This window comes from Scomber scombrus, chromosome 9 (assembly GCF_963691925.1).
Source record: "Scomber scombrus chromosome 9, fScoSco1.1, whole genome shotgun sequence".
In the NCBI taxonomy this organism is placed as follows: domain Eukaryota; kingdom Metazoa; phylum Chordata; class Actinopteri; order Scombriformes; family Scombridae; genus Scomber; species Scomber scombrus.
Window position 1 is genome coordinate 23834602 of NC_084978.1, and position 20014 is coordinate 23854615.

The window sequence follows — 20014 nt, forward strand, 5'->3', positions numbered from 1 at the left end:
AGACACGCGCACACACACAGACACACATACGCCAACACGTGTATGCGTACACACGCGCTCCACGTGCTCGAACATAGCCAGAGAGGTTGAGAGAAAGGCAGATCATGCTCTGTTTGCTGGTGTGAACACATTGCCTCAGGCTTCCGCAGAGGGGAATGAAAGCTTTCACCTGTGAGATATTGAGTGTGCATTCATGGAGTATAGTGTGCATGGGTACTGTTTGTGAGAGTGTGTACACGTGTGCTGTTGTGTGTGTCATTGCTTGTAATATAGCTACAGTAATATTCGGTTGTGAAGCAGTTCTCAAAACACTGACACTTTCCCTTTGAGATTGCTTTGTCCGTTTCGACCTGGAAAAGCCTTGTACTTCAAAATGAAGTCAGTTCTATTGTAGAGTTTTTTTTTTTAAATGGGGCAATGTCCTTATTGACGACGGTGTATTTATGGCACCTTTTGATGCATTTCATAAGCATAAATTAGTTTCCAGGTCATGAAACAAGTTCTTCAAGGGTGGCGCAATGTGACTTGAAGGGTCAGAAATGACACAAAACTGTTTAATATATATTTATTTTAGAATAGATTTTTTCTAAGCTCTCTCTAGCAAAGCATTACTTATATATACATTTAAACCGATTCTGCCCTTCAAAAACACAAGATCACAAGCCTTTCAGAGCTTAAGAGACCCAAAATTGAAACAAATGAACCCTTTAAATGAACTTCAGAGATAGTCCTTGTACTAAGAACTTTTGTCCAACACTATAAGCCTTCTTTTTTCTTTTTCAGAATCCCCAGTGTCCCAAATTACCCACTATCTTCCCTCCCCAATCACTTTATTGATTGTACTCATTGAGTTGGAGATTTAAAGGTACACTTTAAAGGATTTTCCTAAAGAAAAAAAAAAAAAAAAAAATACATATATACGCAAACAAAACAATAACACATTTCATATAGTAAAAATAATCATCACTTGCAAGTGGTGCATTTATGTTGTATTATATATTTTTTATAGCTGAGGCCAATAACAGCATGCAGTTGTGAGGTTGAGACTTGTAGCATAGCTGTCTCTCTCTTTCCTCTGCTCTGCTCTTTGTCTCTGTGTCATGGACGTATAAAGAGCTGCAGGCCTGTGTGTCTGCTTGACCGAGGGCGGGGCTGAGATACACACACACACACACACACACACACACACACACACACAGATCAGAGAAGCCACATACAGACGGACAGAATGACGCTCTGCATTCACACAATATACAACAAAGCAGGGTTTTGTGGAGGTGTGTGCATGTTTATCTGTGCTTTAGAACCTCACCACCGTGAAACAATCAGAAAATAACGTTTTATTTATCTGAGTGACTGCTTTATTCTCGCCAGCGTCGCTCGCTCTCTTTCTCCACTCTCTAGCTTGCTTGAACACTGCCGCTCTATCTCTTTGCCCTGTGTGTGTGTGTGTGTGTGTGTGTGTGTGTGTGTGTGTGTGTGTGTGTGTGTGTGTGTGTGTGTGTGTGTGTGTGTGTGTGTGTGTGTGTGTGTGTGTGTGTGTGTGTGTGTGTGTGTGTGTGTCACTGAGCCGGGGAGGAGGGGCCAATTTTGAATGCTGTCTTTACAAACACCAACCAACAAATTTTGCATAGCGTTGCTGTTGGGCACAAACCTTGTATGTCTAAAACTGTTACTTTTCAGGAAATGAAAAAAAATCCAGTGGATCCAATGGAGTAAAGAGGTTTAGTCACAAGCTGCTTTTAATACTTTTTTAAGTGTTTGTAAAACCCACAGACAGAGGCAAAGGGTGACTAATAGCATTGATTTATAAAGAATTTTTTTGACTTGTTTCTGCCCGACAGCAACGACAGTATACCTTTAACTTGGTCCTATGTGTCCGCTCAGAGATTCTCTCTATGTTAAAGGGGGATATGTTGAGTTTAAGTATAATGGGAATGCCCCTACTTAGGTATTCCACTACCTCTATTTCTCCTTATGCTGACTTTGCTCTGCAGCTCCCTTTGAGTACCCATCATTTCACAGTCATGTTGGTTTACAATGAAGCAAGTTAGAGAGATCAGTGCCAACAGTGATTGACAGCGACAGCTTCTCCTTCACCACATTTATGTCAAACGAGTCAAGTTGTCTTTACTGTACACAGTATATCATTATCTTCATTTAAGCAATATAATATCATTAAAATGTGACAGCAGCCATCTCCTGCTGATTTAATTATACAATATCATGTTTTTTTCTTTTTCTTCATACTTTTAACATAAACACAAAAATGGGAAAAACATAAGAGATATTTTGGTGACATAAAGGAAGAATGTAATTACATTTTACATTAACTGAAGAGTTAAAGTGAAATTTGTTAAATTTTTTATCAGCCACTTACAGTAAAACTCAAATCTAAATCTGCTCATATGATATGAAGTGATCCGTAACGCAATGCTGCACCAATCAATTTACCTCATTTCCAGGAATAGTTCTGATGAATAAACAGATAAACTGAAAGTGTACACTACTAACACACCAAATGCAGACACAAAGTTAGTGACTTGCTGGTGAACGCTGTGGAGGTAAAGAGTCAGATCTGCAGTTAAACTATCATAGCTAAACGTCAGTGAAAATGGGACTTCAATTTACCACTTTACCCAAACTTAAACTGGGTGCTAGTGTTGCTCTGTGTATGTTGGATGAAGGCAAACTAGCATGCTAGCATGTCTGCTACATCAACTTTGACAAAAAAGGAGCAATTTCACAGTAAAAATGTAAAAAAATATTTTTAAAATACTAGACTACTGCGTTCATTTTTTTTTTTTACAAAGTGAAAGTACAAAAGTATTATCTGCAAAATATAAAACATCAACAGTAGTAATAACTCATAAATACTAATAAGTACTAATTTCACAGAATGGCTCCCAACTGAGTTATGCATTACTTTATACTGTATTATTGGATTATTATATGAGCATTGTAGTTTTGTGGCTGGATGAGGTGATGCTACCAGTGTGTTATCTGTAATGCTGCATCATAGATTACAGTATCTTATAAGCTAATCATTCTTTTAAGTATACAATCTTTAAATTACCAGTAGCTGCCAGTTCAATTTGGTACATGGATATAGAAGTATAACATTTAAATACTCAAATATCTCAAAACTATACTTTATTGCAATACTGAGGTAGGAAATTTCTTTCCACCTCTCAATATAGGATGCAGGCATTTTTTTCCATGTATGTCTGAATGCTTGTGTGTGTCAGTCGTCCCAAGAGCTCCTACAGCTTTGTGACCTGCTGCCTTTAAACATATTCCAAGTCTGACATGGTGAATTGCTGTCGGAACATATTTAATCCTGCCAAGCCAAAACATAGCTGTTGATAGCTGTTAGTTGTAGTGGAACGCTTCACAGCGTATCATTACAACTAAGAGGCCAAGCAGCTAATTCTAGGGCTCCTCCATGAAGACGGGCACCTCCTGATTACGCCTCCACTTCTTACTGATCTCTCTCAAACACATACACTGATGAGGTCTCACTACAAGCCTTTCATCTGTCCCACCACTCGATACAATATAGTTTCAAGAGCGATGGAGGAATTGTGTGTGCGTGCTTGTGCGTAAAGCCTTTCAGTCAAGTTCTGCACAAATGCCTACACACACAATTATTTTGCCACACAGTGTTAAACACAGCAGGTCTACAGCACATGCTGTAGTTATTACTGTGCTTAAGATGAAGCCCTCATATGTGTGTATGTGTTTTGCTTGTTTCAGTGTCAGTTGGCTACGAGTACGAGTCGTGTCCTGGTGTCATTCAGTGGGAGAGGAGGACTGCTCTGATGCAGGGTTTTGAACTGGTGCCCTCAAACTTGGGCGGTTGGTCTCTTGACAAACACCATGCCCTCAATATCCGCAGCGGTGAGTACAAACACAGCAGTTCATTTATTTTAGTCCCATACACACAAGTACACCCATGTATTTTCAGCAGTTTTTTTTAATTTTTTATGTCACATGTAGGCCAGCTGCCGCACTTTTCACCTCTTTGAAATAAAAAAGTTGAATTAAACAGAGTTGAAATGGGCCACGTTCTTCAAATATGATTAATTGTGCTTTGAATGCAGCTTGGGGATTGATTTGTTAATCCTGGATAAAGTTATCTTGAATAACAGTGCACTCTTCTTTTGAATTAAAAGCAACATGACTAGAGAGTTGAAACCATGATCAGCATCTCATATGACTGGCTGAGTTTCAATATGTGTGACAACAAATTATGTATTTAACATTTATTTCGTTTCACATCATGCTGCGATGTTTCCTGTCACTCTTTCACTGTAATATATACCGTATAATTAGAGATTATGAGTGAATGAATTTAGACTGTGAGTGATGCGATTAAGCAGATTTAATTACATGGCCAAATTATTGAGAAGAGTAGATAGACAGTTTAATTTAGATAATTTAACTTCTAAACATGTTCATATTCAAAATCCATTGATTATGTGTGTGTAGGCTACCTATGATGCAAGTCTAGTTAATACATATCACTGTTAAAATGACAAACTCTTCATATCAGTGCTTCTGGTTCCATTGGCCTTTTAACACTGAGAAAGTTTTAATTGAGTCGATGTTTTTATCTTGTAGGGATGTTCCCTATTTTATTTAGTTTTACATTATATTATATATAGCAGAAGATCCTTATGGATTCTCAATCATCACATGTTCTTTTGTGATTTTATATGACAACATGTAGATGATTGAGAATGAGAAAAATAATCATTTGTAATGAACCAGTGAACTATGAGTAAGCCTGTACAGTTTTGGGCTTAAGGACTTGTTCAGACAACTGATTTTTGTTTGTTTAACAGTTGCTGACATTTTGCTTCCTGTCCTATCACACAGAGAGAAATGAGGCTTTGAAAGCTCCATCATTAAACCCGTGTGCATTCGTCTGTCCCCAGGAATCCTTCACAAGGGAAATGGGGAAAACGTCTTCCTCTCCCAGCAGCCCCCTGTTATCACCACTGTAATGGGCAATGGTTTCTACCGTAGCGTCCCCTGTGGTCCAAGCTGCAGTGGTGCGGCCAGGGACATGATGCTGTTTGCCCCTGTGGCACTAGCCAGCGGCCCTGATGGCTCTCTCTATGTCGGGGACTTCAACTTCATCCGTAGGGTCCATGCTGATGGATACACCAGAACAATACTGGAACTCAAGTGAGTGTCACGGTCTAGTCGGTACTGCACTGTAAGCATGTGATAACGGCAGTCTCATCTCGGTAGGGATCTCCCACAGTAGCGAGCACTGGGATTTTGAGCATTGGATTGACTTGAGCACAATTAGAATAAAATTAGGTCGGCTGATATGAGTTAGTATGGCATTAGCTCTGGTTGGCATCTGCAGTTGTGATCTGTTTGATCTCAACAGAATACATTCTGAAGTTTGTGTTCATGCAAAAGCAGAGTGTGTGAGGTTTAGACATCACAGACTCTAATCTACCTCTTTAGGATAAGAGAGAAGCTGAAAGTCTTGGCTGTGAAACAGATATTTTTTTTCTGTGGATTATGACGAAGATATCTCCTACTGCGCTGCAGGCACTACATTCTCTATTTCTGTATTTTCTCAAGTATAGAATCTCAATGGGATTGCATAGTCATTTGTCCTGTAAAGTGTTCCCCTTATGTAACTTTACTCTCTCATTCTCTGTTATTATTGTATCTTTGACTAATATTACTGGTTCAGACGGAGGTTTCTTAGTGTCTGTATTTGATACTTCCTTGTCCTCTGGGAGGAAATGCCAAAAAGCTTCCTGTTTAGGTTAATATTTAATGTGAAACAATACAGTCGTCTAAATCAACCCTAATCTCACTTATGACGAGAAAATTGACTCATTGTAGCCTATGAAATTCTGAGTGACTCTCGTTAGCATCATGAATGATTCTTTTTACCTTCTCTTTTCTCCTTTTTAAATGCTCCTTTATGGCTTATTATCAGGAACCGAGACACCAGACACAGGTGAGAACTGGTGATTAACACCTCCTTTATATACCTGCACAACACACACACATACACACAAAAAACATTTGTCAAGAGAAAAGACAGGACTTAATGCTAAATGCCTCACTGCATTTTATGTTGGTGTGTTTTCTGCAAATTGCATTGACCTCCCCTCCTCCCTCCCTCGCTCACACAGAAACACACAGACACACACACACCACAGACAAGATCTGCATATACTCAGTGTGCAGTCTGATCTATGCAATCCTCATTTAAATTTCACCAGGTGATATTAAATTTGTAAATGGGAACTTAGTCAAAATGTCAAGGATTTCATATTTTAGAGGATTACTGGAAGTCTGTTTGGTGGATGCAGCGGTTCTCTCACTTCCTGAGCTGGACTAAAAGCCCGAGGCCTGGTTTGACCTCGACATCGTCCCTGGCCCTGAGCCTTGATGGCGGTGTGAGCTCCATACACCATGTTCAACAGAAGATTAGACAGATGTTATAGGGTTTGTGTGTGTGTGTGTGTGTGTGTGTGTGTGTGTGTGTGTGTGTGTGTGTGTGTGTGTGTGTGTGTGTGTGTGTGTGTGTGTGTGTGTGTGTGTGTGTGAATGCCTGTGTGTCTGCGTGTGCACCACTATCGGGGGTTATATCAAGCCGATTGTGTGTGTGTGTGTGTGTGTGTGTGTGTGTGTGTGTGTGTGTGTGTGTGTGTGTGTGTGTGTGTGTGTGTGTGTGTGTGTGTGTGTCTGTGTGTGTGTGTGCTTGTGGGTGTTTGTGAGAGAGGCAGAGCAGGTTTATCCGATTTGAAAAGAGAAAGGATTTTTCAAGATGTCATATCTGTAGCATGCCAGAGTTTGAAACCATGCAAAAAGGATAACCTGGCTGGATGTTTATGGTTGTACTGTATGGGTGGGTGTGTACATACAGTATGTCTACAAACTGTGTAAATGTAAATGTACGTAATCTGCGTTACATTTCTATTATGTAACCTAAACCAGTGATTCCCAACCAGCGTTACCTGTACCCTAGGGGGTACTTCTGCAGGGGGATATGTGGAAAGATTGTGGAGTAGCTTAAATAAAGAGATCAAATAGAGAGTGAGTTGTACAAAAATATATCTATATCCACATCTATATACATCTATACAACACCTGAACACCACGTGTTGCCACTAAGGGTGCTTCCAACTGGAAACAGTTAACCAGAAGTAATGAATAAATATTTATAATTGGTAGCTTAACATAATGAATAAACGGCTGAGATAGTTAGCTAAGACAAATGGGCCAATATTTAAGATAGATAGCTAACATTCATGAAAAAAACTGTTGAAACAGATTGAAATTGATAGCTTAAACAGTTGAATCAAATGGATAAATGGTTGAAATAGCTAATGGTTGAAATGTTCAGCTTTCAACACTCCAATTTAAACACTCTGACTTAAACACTGATATTTCAATTGGATAAAAATATGTTTCTAACATCCATTATTATCATATCCAGTGAATGAATTAGTTGAATAATATCCAGTTTAAATGAACTCAATTGGAACATGACGGGTGGTGTGGATGAAGGGGTTCATGAGTTAATATGACAGGGCTGTGGGCGTACGTCAGATAGGAAAAAAAGTTGGCCTAAGCCTATGAACTGGTTTCTTCTGGAGGCACTTTAGATACCCTTTCTTCACCCTAGAGGTTTCTCCTTCAGTTCTTGCTTCCTCTTTTCTCTCCACAGCAGCTTTTTACTGTTAGCAGCATGTTAGTGTTTCTCTTTTATTCTATACTATTGTTCTCTCAAGTCAAATACATTAATTATTTATCCATATTCAGCTTTCAAAGCTTTTCGCTCCACATTCTTCCCAGCAAAGTGCCTATCAGCCAACAGGGGCTTCAAAACAAGGTGCTCTCTGAGGGGAGACAATATGGGATGTACTCACCGTAAAACCATTGTCTATTCTTTGCCTTCAAGATTTTCAGAGAGGAATAAAGCAAATAGAGGAGGAAGTCCTCTACAATATTATCTGAGAGCACAGGCGGTCGATTCAGAGAGACAGTCAGGAATGGCTAGATCACTCTATCAACTCTGATCACTGTTTTGTTATTACATGTAGAGGGAAAAGGGAGGATAGGGTGGGATTGTTAGTGCTGTGGTTGTTATTGTTGTTCGGTTCCCTTCCGCTGGATAAATGCATTCAGAGATTTGAGCATCTAATTGAGAAAAAGACAGGTGAAGTAATATGTAACCGTGCAATGCTTGTGGTGGCTTCAAGAGGCCCAACAAAATATGATATGTTGCACGGAGCAGTGGCACACTTTGAAACTCTGTGAATAACTCTCTTAGGATCAAGTTTAAATTATGGATGTGCAGTTCACTGCAGAGCTCTGTAAACAGTTATGCACTTAATGGACTAGATGACTGACAGCACCCTTGCCTATGTTGCAATGTTTTTTTTCTGGGTTGTGAGAAGGTTCAGGCTAATATCAGAAAGAAGTTTTCTCTTTGTAGAGTTACTGTAGGGGTATGTGGGGGCAGAATAGCCTTACAGTGCACAACAAATGTCCAAAGCAACCTAAAAATATAGGAAGCTATTTGTAAACCAGGAAAATGTGTCAAGCAACAACAAAAAAATCAGTTTTTAAGTCTGTAAAAAGTGCAAATGTACTTTAATTGAGAAAGAATGTGCAAAAGCATGACCTTAGAAATATATATTTTTTTGACATTTTAATTTCCTTTGCAAGACATTTTTCACAGAATAGCGATGTTTTAAAAAAAAAAAAAAGAAGAAGAAAGAAGCACTCTCACAGGGTGTCTTTGAGTTTAATTGGCAGGAAGCCTTTGACCAAACCCAGCTGACATTGGATTTCACGCTACAAAATAGTTGCTTGGATCTCACTTAGTCACAATGTTCAAAGTGCAAATTTTAAATTCCTCTCTCCTTTTGTGATCACACTGTTCAAGTCTCAATAATACAACACAATAACCTGAAAATATCAAAGGTTTTCTGTAATTAATGAACTGTAGATTGTATGTGAAGAAGCACGTCAAGTCTTCTCTACACAGCTACTTGTCCACAATAATATCAGAAAGTACAGCGTACAGCTTTCAGTCAATATACGGTAAATTAAGTCAGTGTTGATGTTGTGTTAACTGAAGCCTGAGGGTTACACTGAGGGCAACAAACACTTTCATTAAAACAGAACACAATGATTTCATACCACGGTCTTTCCTCTGCACACTGCACTGTGTTAGTCTTACGCTGAATAAACCTCTCATCTTTTGTCCGCTCTCATGTCTCATAAACTAACAAAAACAACTAGAACAATAGACAATCATGTACCCTCGTGGCTCATTCGGCTCAGGCCAAATTTAGCAGTATGAATGTTCTGAGTTTAATTTTGGTCTTGGACCTTTGTTTTAAGTCATCTGCACTCCCTGTTATTGTCCCTCCTGTTTTCCTGTTGCTCTCACCCCAGTTTATCTTTATTTCGGACCACGTTCCACAGAGGTGAAACATAAAATTAACAATTAGGATTCCATTTTTTTTTACGGCTATTGTGTATAATACACATCATGTAAAATCAAAAAAGTGAACACATATATGCATACAATACAACCCGTGTTCATAACCCTTTCTTAAAATGCACCAATGAACTGATGCAACAGAGGTGTCACACCTCAGAAATACTGTATAAAGATGGAGCTTTTGGTAGGATTAACAGATGCATCCATTATGCTGTTTCCTACCGTATCCAGACTGCACATACATTTATACATAAGGTGGATTATCACTGGGTGACATGTGGGTACATTTATGCTGACGAACATACTGTAGGAATAGCACTGTAAAATCTTGGCAAACATAAAAACACCCTCAAGTCATCGTTGTAAGCAATTGTAGGTTTCTGCATACTGCTGTTGTTATATGTGTACTGTAGCTGAGCACTGGGTTGTAAAGTAACACCTGAGCACAGACACTGACAGTAACCCTCTGATTTTCTTCACAGAATATTCCTTTGTGAACATTGCTGTTGTCCATTGCAAACAATTTGAAATACAAAAATGAGCAGGAACATTGCAAAAACCAGACCATTATTGTCAGCGTCTGACCTAGAACGAATCATTTTTTTCATTTTCAATTACTGAAATTCCCTTTTTACCTGCCTTAGTCCAGGTGCCCTGGCACATCTTTCAGCTTGTACAAAATACAGCAGCTAGGCTATTAACTAGGACTGGCCGTAGATCTCACATCACACCTATTTTAGCCTTGCTGCATTGTTGCCAGTGAAATTCAGGGTCGATTCTAAGATTCTTTTAATCATTTATAATGCCCTACACTACAGAGCATTCACTTAGGTCATCCAACCAAAACCTGTTGGCTAAACTAAAAACCAAAGGGGACTGTGCTTTCTCGGCCCTGACACCTTGACTCTGGAACAGTCTCAACCCTTTCATTATATCAGCTGTGTCTATTCACTGTTTTAAACATTTGAAAACCTACTTTTTTAGGTTGGCCAATCCATAACTGTTAATAACTTCCATTGTGTGTGTGCTTTGAGTGGTGACTGGTTGCTGCATGTTTTCTGTGTTCGTATGTGTGTGATGCCTTTATGTATTCTTGAATGTGTTTTTCTTGTTCTCTTTTTCTTTGTGTGCCGATGGTGCCTGTGTTCAAAAAGGTGTTATATAAATACAATTCCACATGCTTGATTGCTTACTTACAAAATAATTCATTACATTTTGTTTTGTCAATATGTCAACAGGTTTATGTAGCATACAGTGTGCTGTACATTTGTATTATTATTCACTAATGCATTAGCTACAGTCATCAGGCCTCTGCATTCAAACACACCATTTTCCACTACAACACATTCACTCCCTTTGTGTAAACAATCATTTAGTATATTTTATTATACTTTTTCAGAGCATGAAAAGCTCACATGATGTTTTTATTTTTTGGGGTTTTTTTTTTTTATAACACTATTTGTTTTCTTTTCCAACAAATATATACTTCCTATTCCTAAAAATGTATAGATTGTAGTTGCTCCAGCACAAGTTTACTGCTGGAATCTTTTTTACTTTAACTTTAAACTGCATACAGTGACATACAAACCAGTCAGTTTCACTCTGAGATGGGAAACTTTACCCACAACTTTATTTTCTAACCTTACTCGACAGTCTAACTTTCCACTACATTAACCTTGTACACCTTCTCTCACTAGCACCAGCCCGGCCCATAAGTACTACCTTGCCATGGATCCAATGGGGGAAGTTCTTTACGTGTCTGACACCAGCAGTCGGAGAGTGTACCGAGTGAGGAACCTCGGGCAGCCAAAAGACCCATCCCGCAACTTGGAGGTAGTGGCCGGGACGGGGGAGCAGTGTTTACCTTTCGACCAGAGTCACTGTGGAGAGGGCAGGAAGGCTACCGAATCTGCACTCAATAACCCTCGAGGTAAGAGAATTTATAGGAGCTAACTCCCTGTACTACCAGCTCACCGTTATTACACACCGTTGCCATCATTATGAATGACATTTCTAATATATGTATACTCAGATTCTCTGAGGGTCTGCACTTTTCTGATGACATTATTATATACATTATATATTTCCTACTTAAAAGAGTGTAGTATATCCAGAATCTGCATTTCAATCATCATGATATAAAAAGATTGCTTTGGTAACCCTTGAACTATATTTAAGATGTTGTACCTCAAACATTAACCCATGATGGTTAAAATTACGGGTTACTATACGTACAATTATAGATGAAATATTAATATGTATACATTCCTGTAAAACCTTCTCTATTATTGCCCACATTCAAGACTGACTCCACATTTTGAATGATGTGTAAATTATTAATTATTAGATAACAGACATAATGAACTAATGTTCTGCTTTACCAGGCAACTGATAATTACAGCACTACTCCACTGTAATCTAAATTATAGTGCTGACTCTTTTTTTTTTAACTCTTCAAAATGCAAATATGTTTATATAGGATATTGATTTTCTGAGCTGTAAACCCCTGCACAAGTGTTTATGTAATGGCTGATTCCTGTGCTATGTTTTGACTACAAGACACAATCATTTAAAGTTACGCATGTCATTTGTAAAATGGCACTTTCACTGGAAGCCCTCAAATATTTAGTTATGCTGTGGTATTAAAATAACATTTAATTGCTTCAAAGATCCTACTGTGTACTGCAACAAAAACACCACATCACTTCCCTACAGCAGCCTGTCCTGTTGACACCAGGTAGATTGATGGATTCATGCTGGTTCTGCTTATTTCTCAGCCCTGCTATCAGCATTTTTAAAATAAAAAAATTGATTTAACCAGGCAACGTTAATTCTTCTACCCTTCAGTCATCCAATTTTAGTAATTAAACCTTTCAGCTAAAAATATTTGTAACAGTGATTATTTAATTGACTTAACATAATTTCAAAAGGTATCAAATTGTTACTAAACATAAAGGGAAACTGTCTGCCAAAACATTGTTATAGACCTTTTGCACAGTATACGTTGCCATGTTGCAGCAGGAGAAGCTCAGGTGTGATTAAAAAAACTAAGGATAATGGCTGCGGTCCATTCATGTATGCCAGTTCCAGGACCCTGGTATTGTGCATGCTGGCTCGCAGACGTGGCTTATCGGGGCATTTCAATGGAATTAGGACATTGTTAATATGATAAGTTGCACCTGGGCCTTTCTTACTACAAGAAATTAAAATCCCTGCTGTGAAAAAAAAGGTCTATTGTGTTAGCGTTGTGGTCCATGGCTCACAGTAAAGTTGTGAAAATGGAACAACCTATTCTTTGCCTAAATTGTATTATTATAAGAATTTTGTAAAATTATACTTCTTTTCTCCCCTGACCATTTACAGTTGCACAGGGCCAGAATAGCATAATCTGAGGCTGTGAACATAAGTACAGGTGTTTTTCAGGTATGCTGACTGATTAGTCCCCTGTTCCTGCAACGTTGTTGTCATGTTGGCCTTACTGTAATTACTGCAATTTTCTGGCCTGTAAATAGCATCAACATCAGCATCCAAGTCACAGCCTCACGCCTGCCAATGCAGCCCATCATTTGAAGGTAATTAAAGCCATATTTTAATGAAAATGGTGCTTTACTGTTCATTTACCTTCACACAGCCAACTCTGCAACTACTGAAAAGTCTTGTTGTCTGGTGACGTGAACACTTACATTTAAATGTCCCGTAAACACAGCAATCTTTTCCCATTGTTATCGTCCATCCCCTTTCATGTGATTGTGGCATGAGCACAATATTAAAATACCCATATGAATGAAAAAGGTGTTCAACAAAGCTAGCAGGAGATTCAGGCTTAAAACGGGCTTAACAGGCTAGTACAGGCTTAATAGGCTTAAAACCCCCTCCAGTGTATTTTGGCATTTTTATGATATTTCATATTTTTGTCGGCCATTTCTTGACAATGTTGATTACCCACACTGTTCGCCAATTTTTTTGACAAATAACTAATAATTTTGCACTCAGAGTTCAAAAATATAAGCTATTGCTGGAACAGAGCGATGACATATCACTATGGTAAAAAGCTGCAGTTATGTATCATCCACATAAAATCCCTTTGTTTTTGTGAGACTACTGATACATCAGTATCAAGTGCCTTTGTTTCAAACTAAGTACTGGTTGCAGATGTACTGCAACAACAGACTTGTGTTTGAAATATAAATCATGTGTATTTCAATTAAACACTCACAGGAAAGTCAGTAAATCAGTCTGCATTGAACTATAAATAAATGTAGGTGATTGTTACAGTATCTGCTTTCCACAGCTGCTTTACACTGTATAAAAAACTTCTCCTTCACTTCATTAAATCCCTACAGCATTTGAAGGCAGCAGGACTGATATGTTGATAAATTTGCAGCCTCGGAGAAGTCCCACGCCAGAACGCAGTGTCATTACACACGGCCATTCACTGTTTACCTTCATTAAACCACACACAACCACACATCTCTACACACACCAGACTGGCTTATCAAAACCTCTTTTTAGCAAAGGTGGTGTCTCATGTTTTATCCTTGAAACACATTGTGGTGCAGAGGCTGTTGTGTAACTAAACTGACTGTGTACGCATTGAGATACATTAGAATTATTACTGAAATAGCACTAGTCCGAAACAGCTTCAGTCTGAACCATCCAAACATCTCCTGAAGAAAAGCTGTTGTTATCATGTTTAACTGTGACTGGCCCAACTGTTTCAGAACTATGAGAGCAGATGTGAGTGGCTGAGGGAGTATTTAATAATCACCACACCCGCTGATCTATTGCCACTTTCACTCAGCCCTTTTGCACATTGCATTACTGCACAAACATGAACCAAAATGGCAGGTGCGTATGGAGACGCCCACACAGTCCACGCTCCTCTACGCTTGGCATTTATTATTGAAATTTCAACTGAGGGTGCAAAATATTAAACTAATGGTACAATGCTTGCTTTTGCACCCTAATAGAAGCGAGCCTGGCCACTGAGGAGGACAATTTATGGACATTTTCTATAATATAAAGTGATCCATCAGTAAAGAAGCAATCATCAGGTTTCACCTGTGGATTTCACATTTTCTGTTACTGAAGTCATCTAGTTTATATAGCTAATGCTGTGGTAAGTGGAGAGGTTAGGCACTATTATCACCACCGTTCTGACACACTGCTATAATTGGTCTGGTTGTCATGGTAATGGATTACATCCAATTATTAACCACACCCCCATTCTCTGGTTGAGAAAGAATGTCAACTGTTAAATAGAAGTAGCACTGACTAGAGTGGAGCTTTAAGTGCCTCTACCACGGCAGCTAAATACACTCCCTCATGCAAACTGACCAACATTTACCACATATTGCTATCCAGAGGGATACTGTGACAGTCATTTGAAAATAACTTTGTCATTAAAAAAAAGGGCATTAGCTGGCCATGAGAACAAGATAAAATACAGCAATTGTTATATGGCAAGGGGAATTATTTGATCTTATTAAATTTAAAATGATAACTAGACTAATAGAATAAGCATGGCTTCCTCTGGCTTACACAGGAGAAAACTTCAACCAAACTATGCCTGTCATATTAAGCTTTTCTAATACAGAGATGCAGCTCTGATTCCCTCCTAGCTTTAGCCCAGTTCAAGCTATTTGAATTAATGCACATATCAGACATTAAGCCCAGAGCGTCGATTTGAACTGATTAATTGTTCTACCCTCAGTGGATCTCACCAATGTGTTATAATGCTGCAGTTGGTTGGTTTTAAAGTATGAAGTGCACACTGCAGTGGCACTACATCCCACCTGTAAGCTGGATCAAGTCTTTCTGTTTACCTCAGACTTTTCACATTAATGCAAAGCAAAGGAGAATAAGCACAGGTGGAACTGATCACATTAACAATGGCTACATGTATTTAGGTGAGCCAGCTTCAGTCTTCTAGTACTGTGTATGCTGACTTACTGAAATAGTTTACGATTATTGGAAGAGAGCCATCGTTAATGATGTTATTTACACGTGTTTTTCCTGCTTTGACAAGTCAATATAGAGACCCTTAGTGCAACTATATGCATACTTAGGTATTCTAATTGTGTTCATTTTTTGTCGTTGCAGTTTCATTATTATTTTATTTGTATTATCTTTTATGGTCCATAATGAAACAGTACTGCAATATATGTCAAATGTTATAGGTAACTCACACTTATTGATGAAGGCAATATAAAACAATTTTCATGCAACTTGCACATTGCATGTTTCTATATGGTAAGATAGTGAATATTACACATACCCAATTCTGCACATTTTTCACATTATTAGTTTAAACATATTTTTGTTTTTATGGTCTCCTGTTAAAGAAAAAGATCACATTCTTGTCATGTATGTATGCCTCAATCTTAGTTTTTTGAGTAGGTGAAATTCTATTTTAATCATTTTTGTGATATACTATCTATATTATCCTATTTGTGTAATTTTAATTTTCCACCTACATAAAGTTTCTTTTGTTCTTAGTCTAACAACATACAGTATAAACATAGATAACTGGCAATCATGACCATGAATATGAACGAGGGAGAAGGACAAAGGGACAAACTGAGAGAAGTGTTGTGTGGGAGGGGAAAACATTATCCATCATCCGTTAATGTCATTATGGTGTCCGTACCTGTAGATTGGCTGATGAGCTCACGAGCCTGGACTTGTTTGTATTCCTTCTAATAATTTATATAATTTTCCAACATTTAGACTGGTTTGAAACCTACTATAAATGAATGATGTATTTGCTGTGTTCTGACTGACCAGCGTCCCCAAACTCACCGTGGATGCATTCAAACGTGCCCCCACATTCTGCAATGTTAGTTTTTATCAGTTGTCTTCCGGCATTTCCCACTACAGAGGTTAAAATGACAGATTGTTATGCTTATATTTTGTTTCCATCGCCCTGCATCTGTGGAATCAGGTCATTATATAGCTGATATCTTACTGTAACCTGGGAATGCCATAATAGGGCTAGACTGGGATTGTGGGGGCAGCATTTGCACAAAAAGGTGCTGCCAGGAAGAAGAAATAATCTGTTTACTTCCCCCCACCAATCACACCCACACACCTGGCCACCTCTTAGTCCCCAGGTTCTACAGGAGATTGAGCCACAGGCCTGTCACTCAGGCTACACCCACATTCCTACATGGCCTCTTTTGTCAGTCACACTCAGCCTGTGCATGCAATGCAGTCTGACATTGGAGGCAGACAGCCAGTCAATATGGAGCACAATAAACAAATGGGGTGTATAAGTGTCTCCATCCTTCATATGGTCACGCCTTCTCAGTTCAAACTAGCTTCAAATTTAAATTTGAAATTTGATTTTTTTCCCCCAAACTTCCTGATGGTAGATGGATAATGAAAAAGCAAAAAAGGAAGATTAGAGGAAAACGATTAGAGATGATTCTTGCTACAGTTTGACAGATGATCTGAAGACTATTATACTCAGTCTATGTGAACATTATACCACTGAACATGCTGCATCTCTGCCTTTATACAGTGATAGAAAATCCTGTCCCAAGACTCCTCCTGTTCACTCACGGTCAGGTATTCTATACTCTTTGACTCACTGCACTTCACAGACTCTTCTTCTGGCCATTGTGATCTGACTAACCAGCTCTTATAAAGGCTCTGGAGATTTCTGCCTGGAGCCCCCTGGTTCCCTGTCATCCATCTGCCACAGTCCACACGCCTCCTCCTCCTCCTCGCACCCTCTTACCAATGGTAATGAGCAGTAGACTTCACAGAGAAATATCTGTCCATTTCTTTTTTGAAGCTGTGGCTCTGTGATTCTCTGCCATTGATCTTGTCTTGTGTCCTCTGGTGAGCTCCTTGCTTCAAATTAGAGCCTTCCTTCTTTTTCTCCGCTCCCTCAATGTCTTCTTCTGTCCCTCCCCCTGTTTCATCGATGAATTATCCTGGTGCCCCAGTGTTGACATAGCTGCAGTGGGCCTGCTGTGACACATAATATTGTTACAACATGGCTAACAGTTGTTAAATAATCCATAATTTTAATTTAGCCAACAATGTTGCAGCACTATTGAGCGCAGTGCTGTTGCCCAAGTTTATAGTCTCTCCATAGCGTAAACTGCAGGGATTATCGCGTGTCCTTCAAACACTCACTTATGAATACAAGATCTGGGGCATTGTTTAGAGTTGGCTCCACATGTGCGTCTGCAGTCAATTAGCTCAGTAAAAAAAAAGGCCTTGCTCCATTTAGGATGGATCCCATGTCTGACATGAAAGAGGCGTCAGTCCCTCAGGATCCAACAGCCTTGGCTGGCATCTCTGGACTCCTTCTGTTCACAACATGAAGGGGTACTTTTTTGTTCTTTTTTTTTTTTTTAACACATGTTTCCTGAATAATAGTTGTGTGTATGTGTAAAAGTAACCATGTCTGTGTTTCATGTTTAGGTTTGGACAGAGGAGTTCAGAGAGTGACTCCAGTGATTGAGAGTTTAGTTGTTGGTGTTTGCCTTGCGCAGGTCTTATCTATTATGTGTTGACTAGTCCCAGACAGCAAAGCTGACATCCACAGAGAGGTGTGTGCATGTACGTGTGTGTGCACATGGATGTGTGAGCACTTGCAGTGTCAGTCTCTCACTCTGACCCACAGGGGGCAGACTAATGCCCTTATCTGAAGCTGACATGCTGCCACCACATTTCTCCCTGTTGCCCCGTCGGCCTGTGTCTCCCCTCTTCTTTTCTCTCCTCCACTGCTTTCTTTCTGTCTCTTTCTCCGTGCTTCTCTCTTTCTCACACACACAGACACAACACGTTTGTCCCCATCTCACGTAGCCTAACAGCTGCGAGGCACGCCATCGGAGTTGAGATAGTAAGGCCGGGGTGCCGAATGAAGCGGTGAGGTTTAAACTGGTCACAGTTATTAGCATGTTGAACAGCCAGGGAGTTTAAAAAAAAGGAGCCACAGCCAGGGGTAAATGTGCTTCACATAGCACATCGCTGGTCGGCCACCAACCTCAGACCAGAGGAGCCAGGCTTCATGCTGTACAGTATCTGTCTTGGCTGGTGGTTGACATGTAAGCAGCTTAGGCGAATTAATATCTTCACACACTGGGCGCCAGCCTCATTTACAGAAATGGCTGAATACATAGCAATGTGCATAGGAACGTTTTCCAGTTTGTTTCATCTGTGTGAATCAAGTATTCAATGCTGTCAGCAAGCCCATGCACAAACCATTAACTCAGCAAACACCGGTCCCCTGCTTCTACTACAGCACCATACGAGTGGTGGTATCCTCAAAGAGTCCTTTAACCGCACAGCTCTAATCACTCCTGCATTTCACTTTTCCAGAATCTGCCACTTCTCAAACTGCATTCGCTGGCTGCAGCAGTGAAGTTATAAGATCTCCTAGGGCTGTGTAGCCTCTATGCCAACTGCTCTGTGTTATAACTTTGGAATGAAAATGCCATTGTTATTTTACCTCTGGCTCCCATAGCATTTAGCACAGAGTGATTGTTGCGTCTCACAAAATACAGAGGGAGAGGGAGAGGGAGAGCAGGAGCGGATTAAATTGATGGAGAAAAAGAGGGAGCTCAAAACTGGAAGAGAGAGGAGGGGAGGGGGAGAGAGCGAGAGAGATGGAGCGAAAGTAAGCGTAAAAGAGAAAGAAAATAATGTGAAATTAGCAGAGAAAAATAGAGAATGGAAGGAAAGAGAGAATGTAGGGAATGAATGAAATGGATAGAGAGAGAAAAAGAACTCAGTGTTTTGCATCTAAATCCTGCAGCGTGCAGCAGTCCCACACCTCATCTGCATATTAAACTGGCCCTGTGGCTGCCTTCCCTCTCAGAGGGTCAACTATCATTGTTGCTGTTGGTTTAAACAGAGCACTACTTTGCAAAACAAGGGCATCTGATAAGTCGCACTGTGTTATTTAGCTCCAAGATTCGGTTTGTGTGTGAGCGGGTGCATATGTGTGCGCAATTTTTAACAGCCTGCTTCTGTGTTTCATTTCACATTGACCGAGCTTTTGTCTTTGCCCCTGGACATTCCTGCATTAATGATACACACATGAATTAATCACACAGCAAGGCAAACAGCAGCATACTCTATGATAATGCAAAATAGAGACGCCATTGGGTCATGCTATTTCTACCACAGCTTGTTTTCTCGCTGCGGCATCCATGATAATTAGAAGATCGGCAATGGTTTGTGCAACAGACATGCATCACTGAACAGCAGCAATGAGGAGTTTTACCTCGTTCCTTCCAAAACTAATGCCAAGAATATAGCTGCCAGTGGCAAATCCTCTGGGCCAAAGCAAAGGGCATCAAGCAAGGCACACGGCACACAGGTACACTGAGGACTTGTCAAGTCAGTGAGCAATTTTTACATGACCGGAGAGAGAATCACAGGGATATGGCCCACGTCCTGTTTGTATATTTACTGCTGACTTTGTCACAGCCAAACAGTCTGCAGTATTTGACATGAGTGTTTCTGACAACACTGCGGGAATCTAAAAACTGTTCA

At 39.7% G+C, this 20014-nt stretch overlaps 1 protein-coding gene across 1 annotated transcript in view; it reads left to right on the forward strand.

Moving 5' to 3' along the window:
* The window catches only part of tenm1 (teneurin transmembrane protein 1), a 149327-nt gene that overhangs the window by 97266 nt on the left and 32047 nt on the right, over positions 1-20014 (forward strand). Inside the window, exons 18-21 of the mRNA XM_062425412.1 lie at positions 3757-3900; positions 4941-5193; positions 5972-5992; positions 11197-11429. Of these exons, the coding sequence (XP_062281396.1) occupies positions 3757-3900; positions 4941-5193; positions 5972-5992; positions 11197-11429 (651 nt within the window). The remainder of the gene's footprint in view (positions 1-3756; positions 3901-4940; positions 5194-5971; positions 5993-11196; positions 11430-20014) is intronic.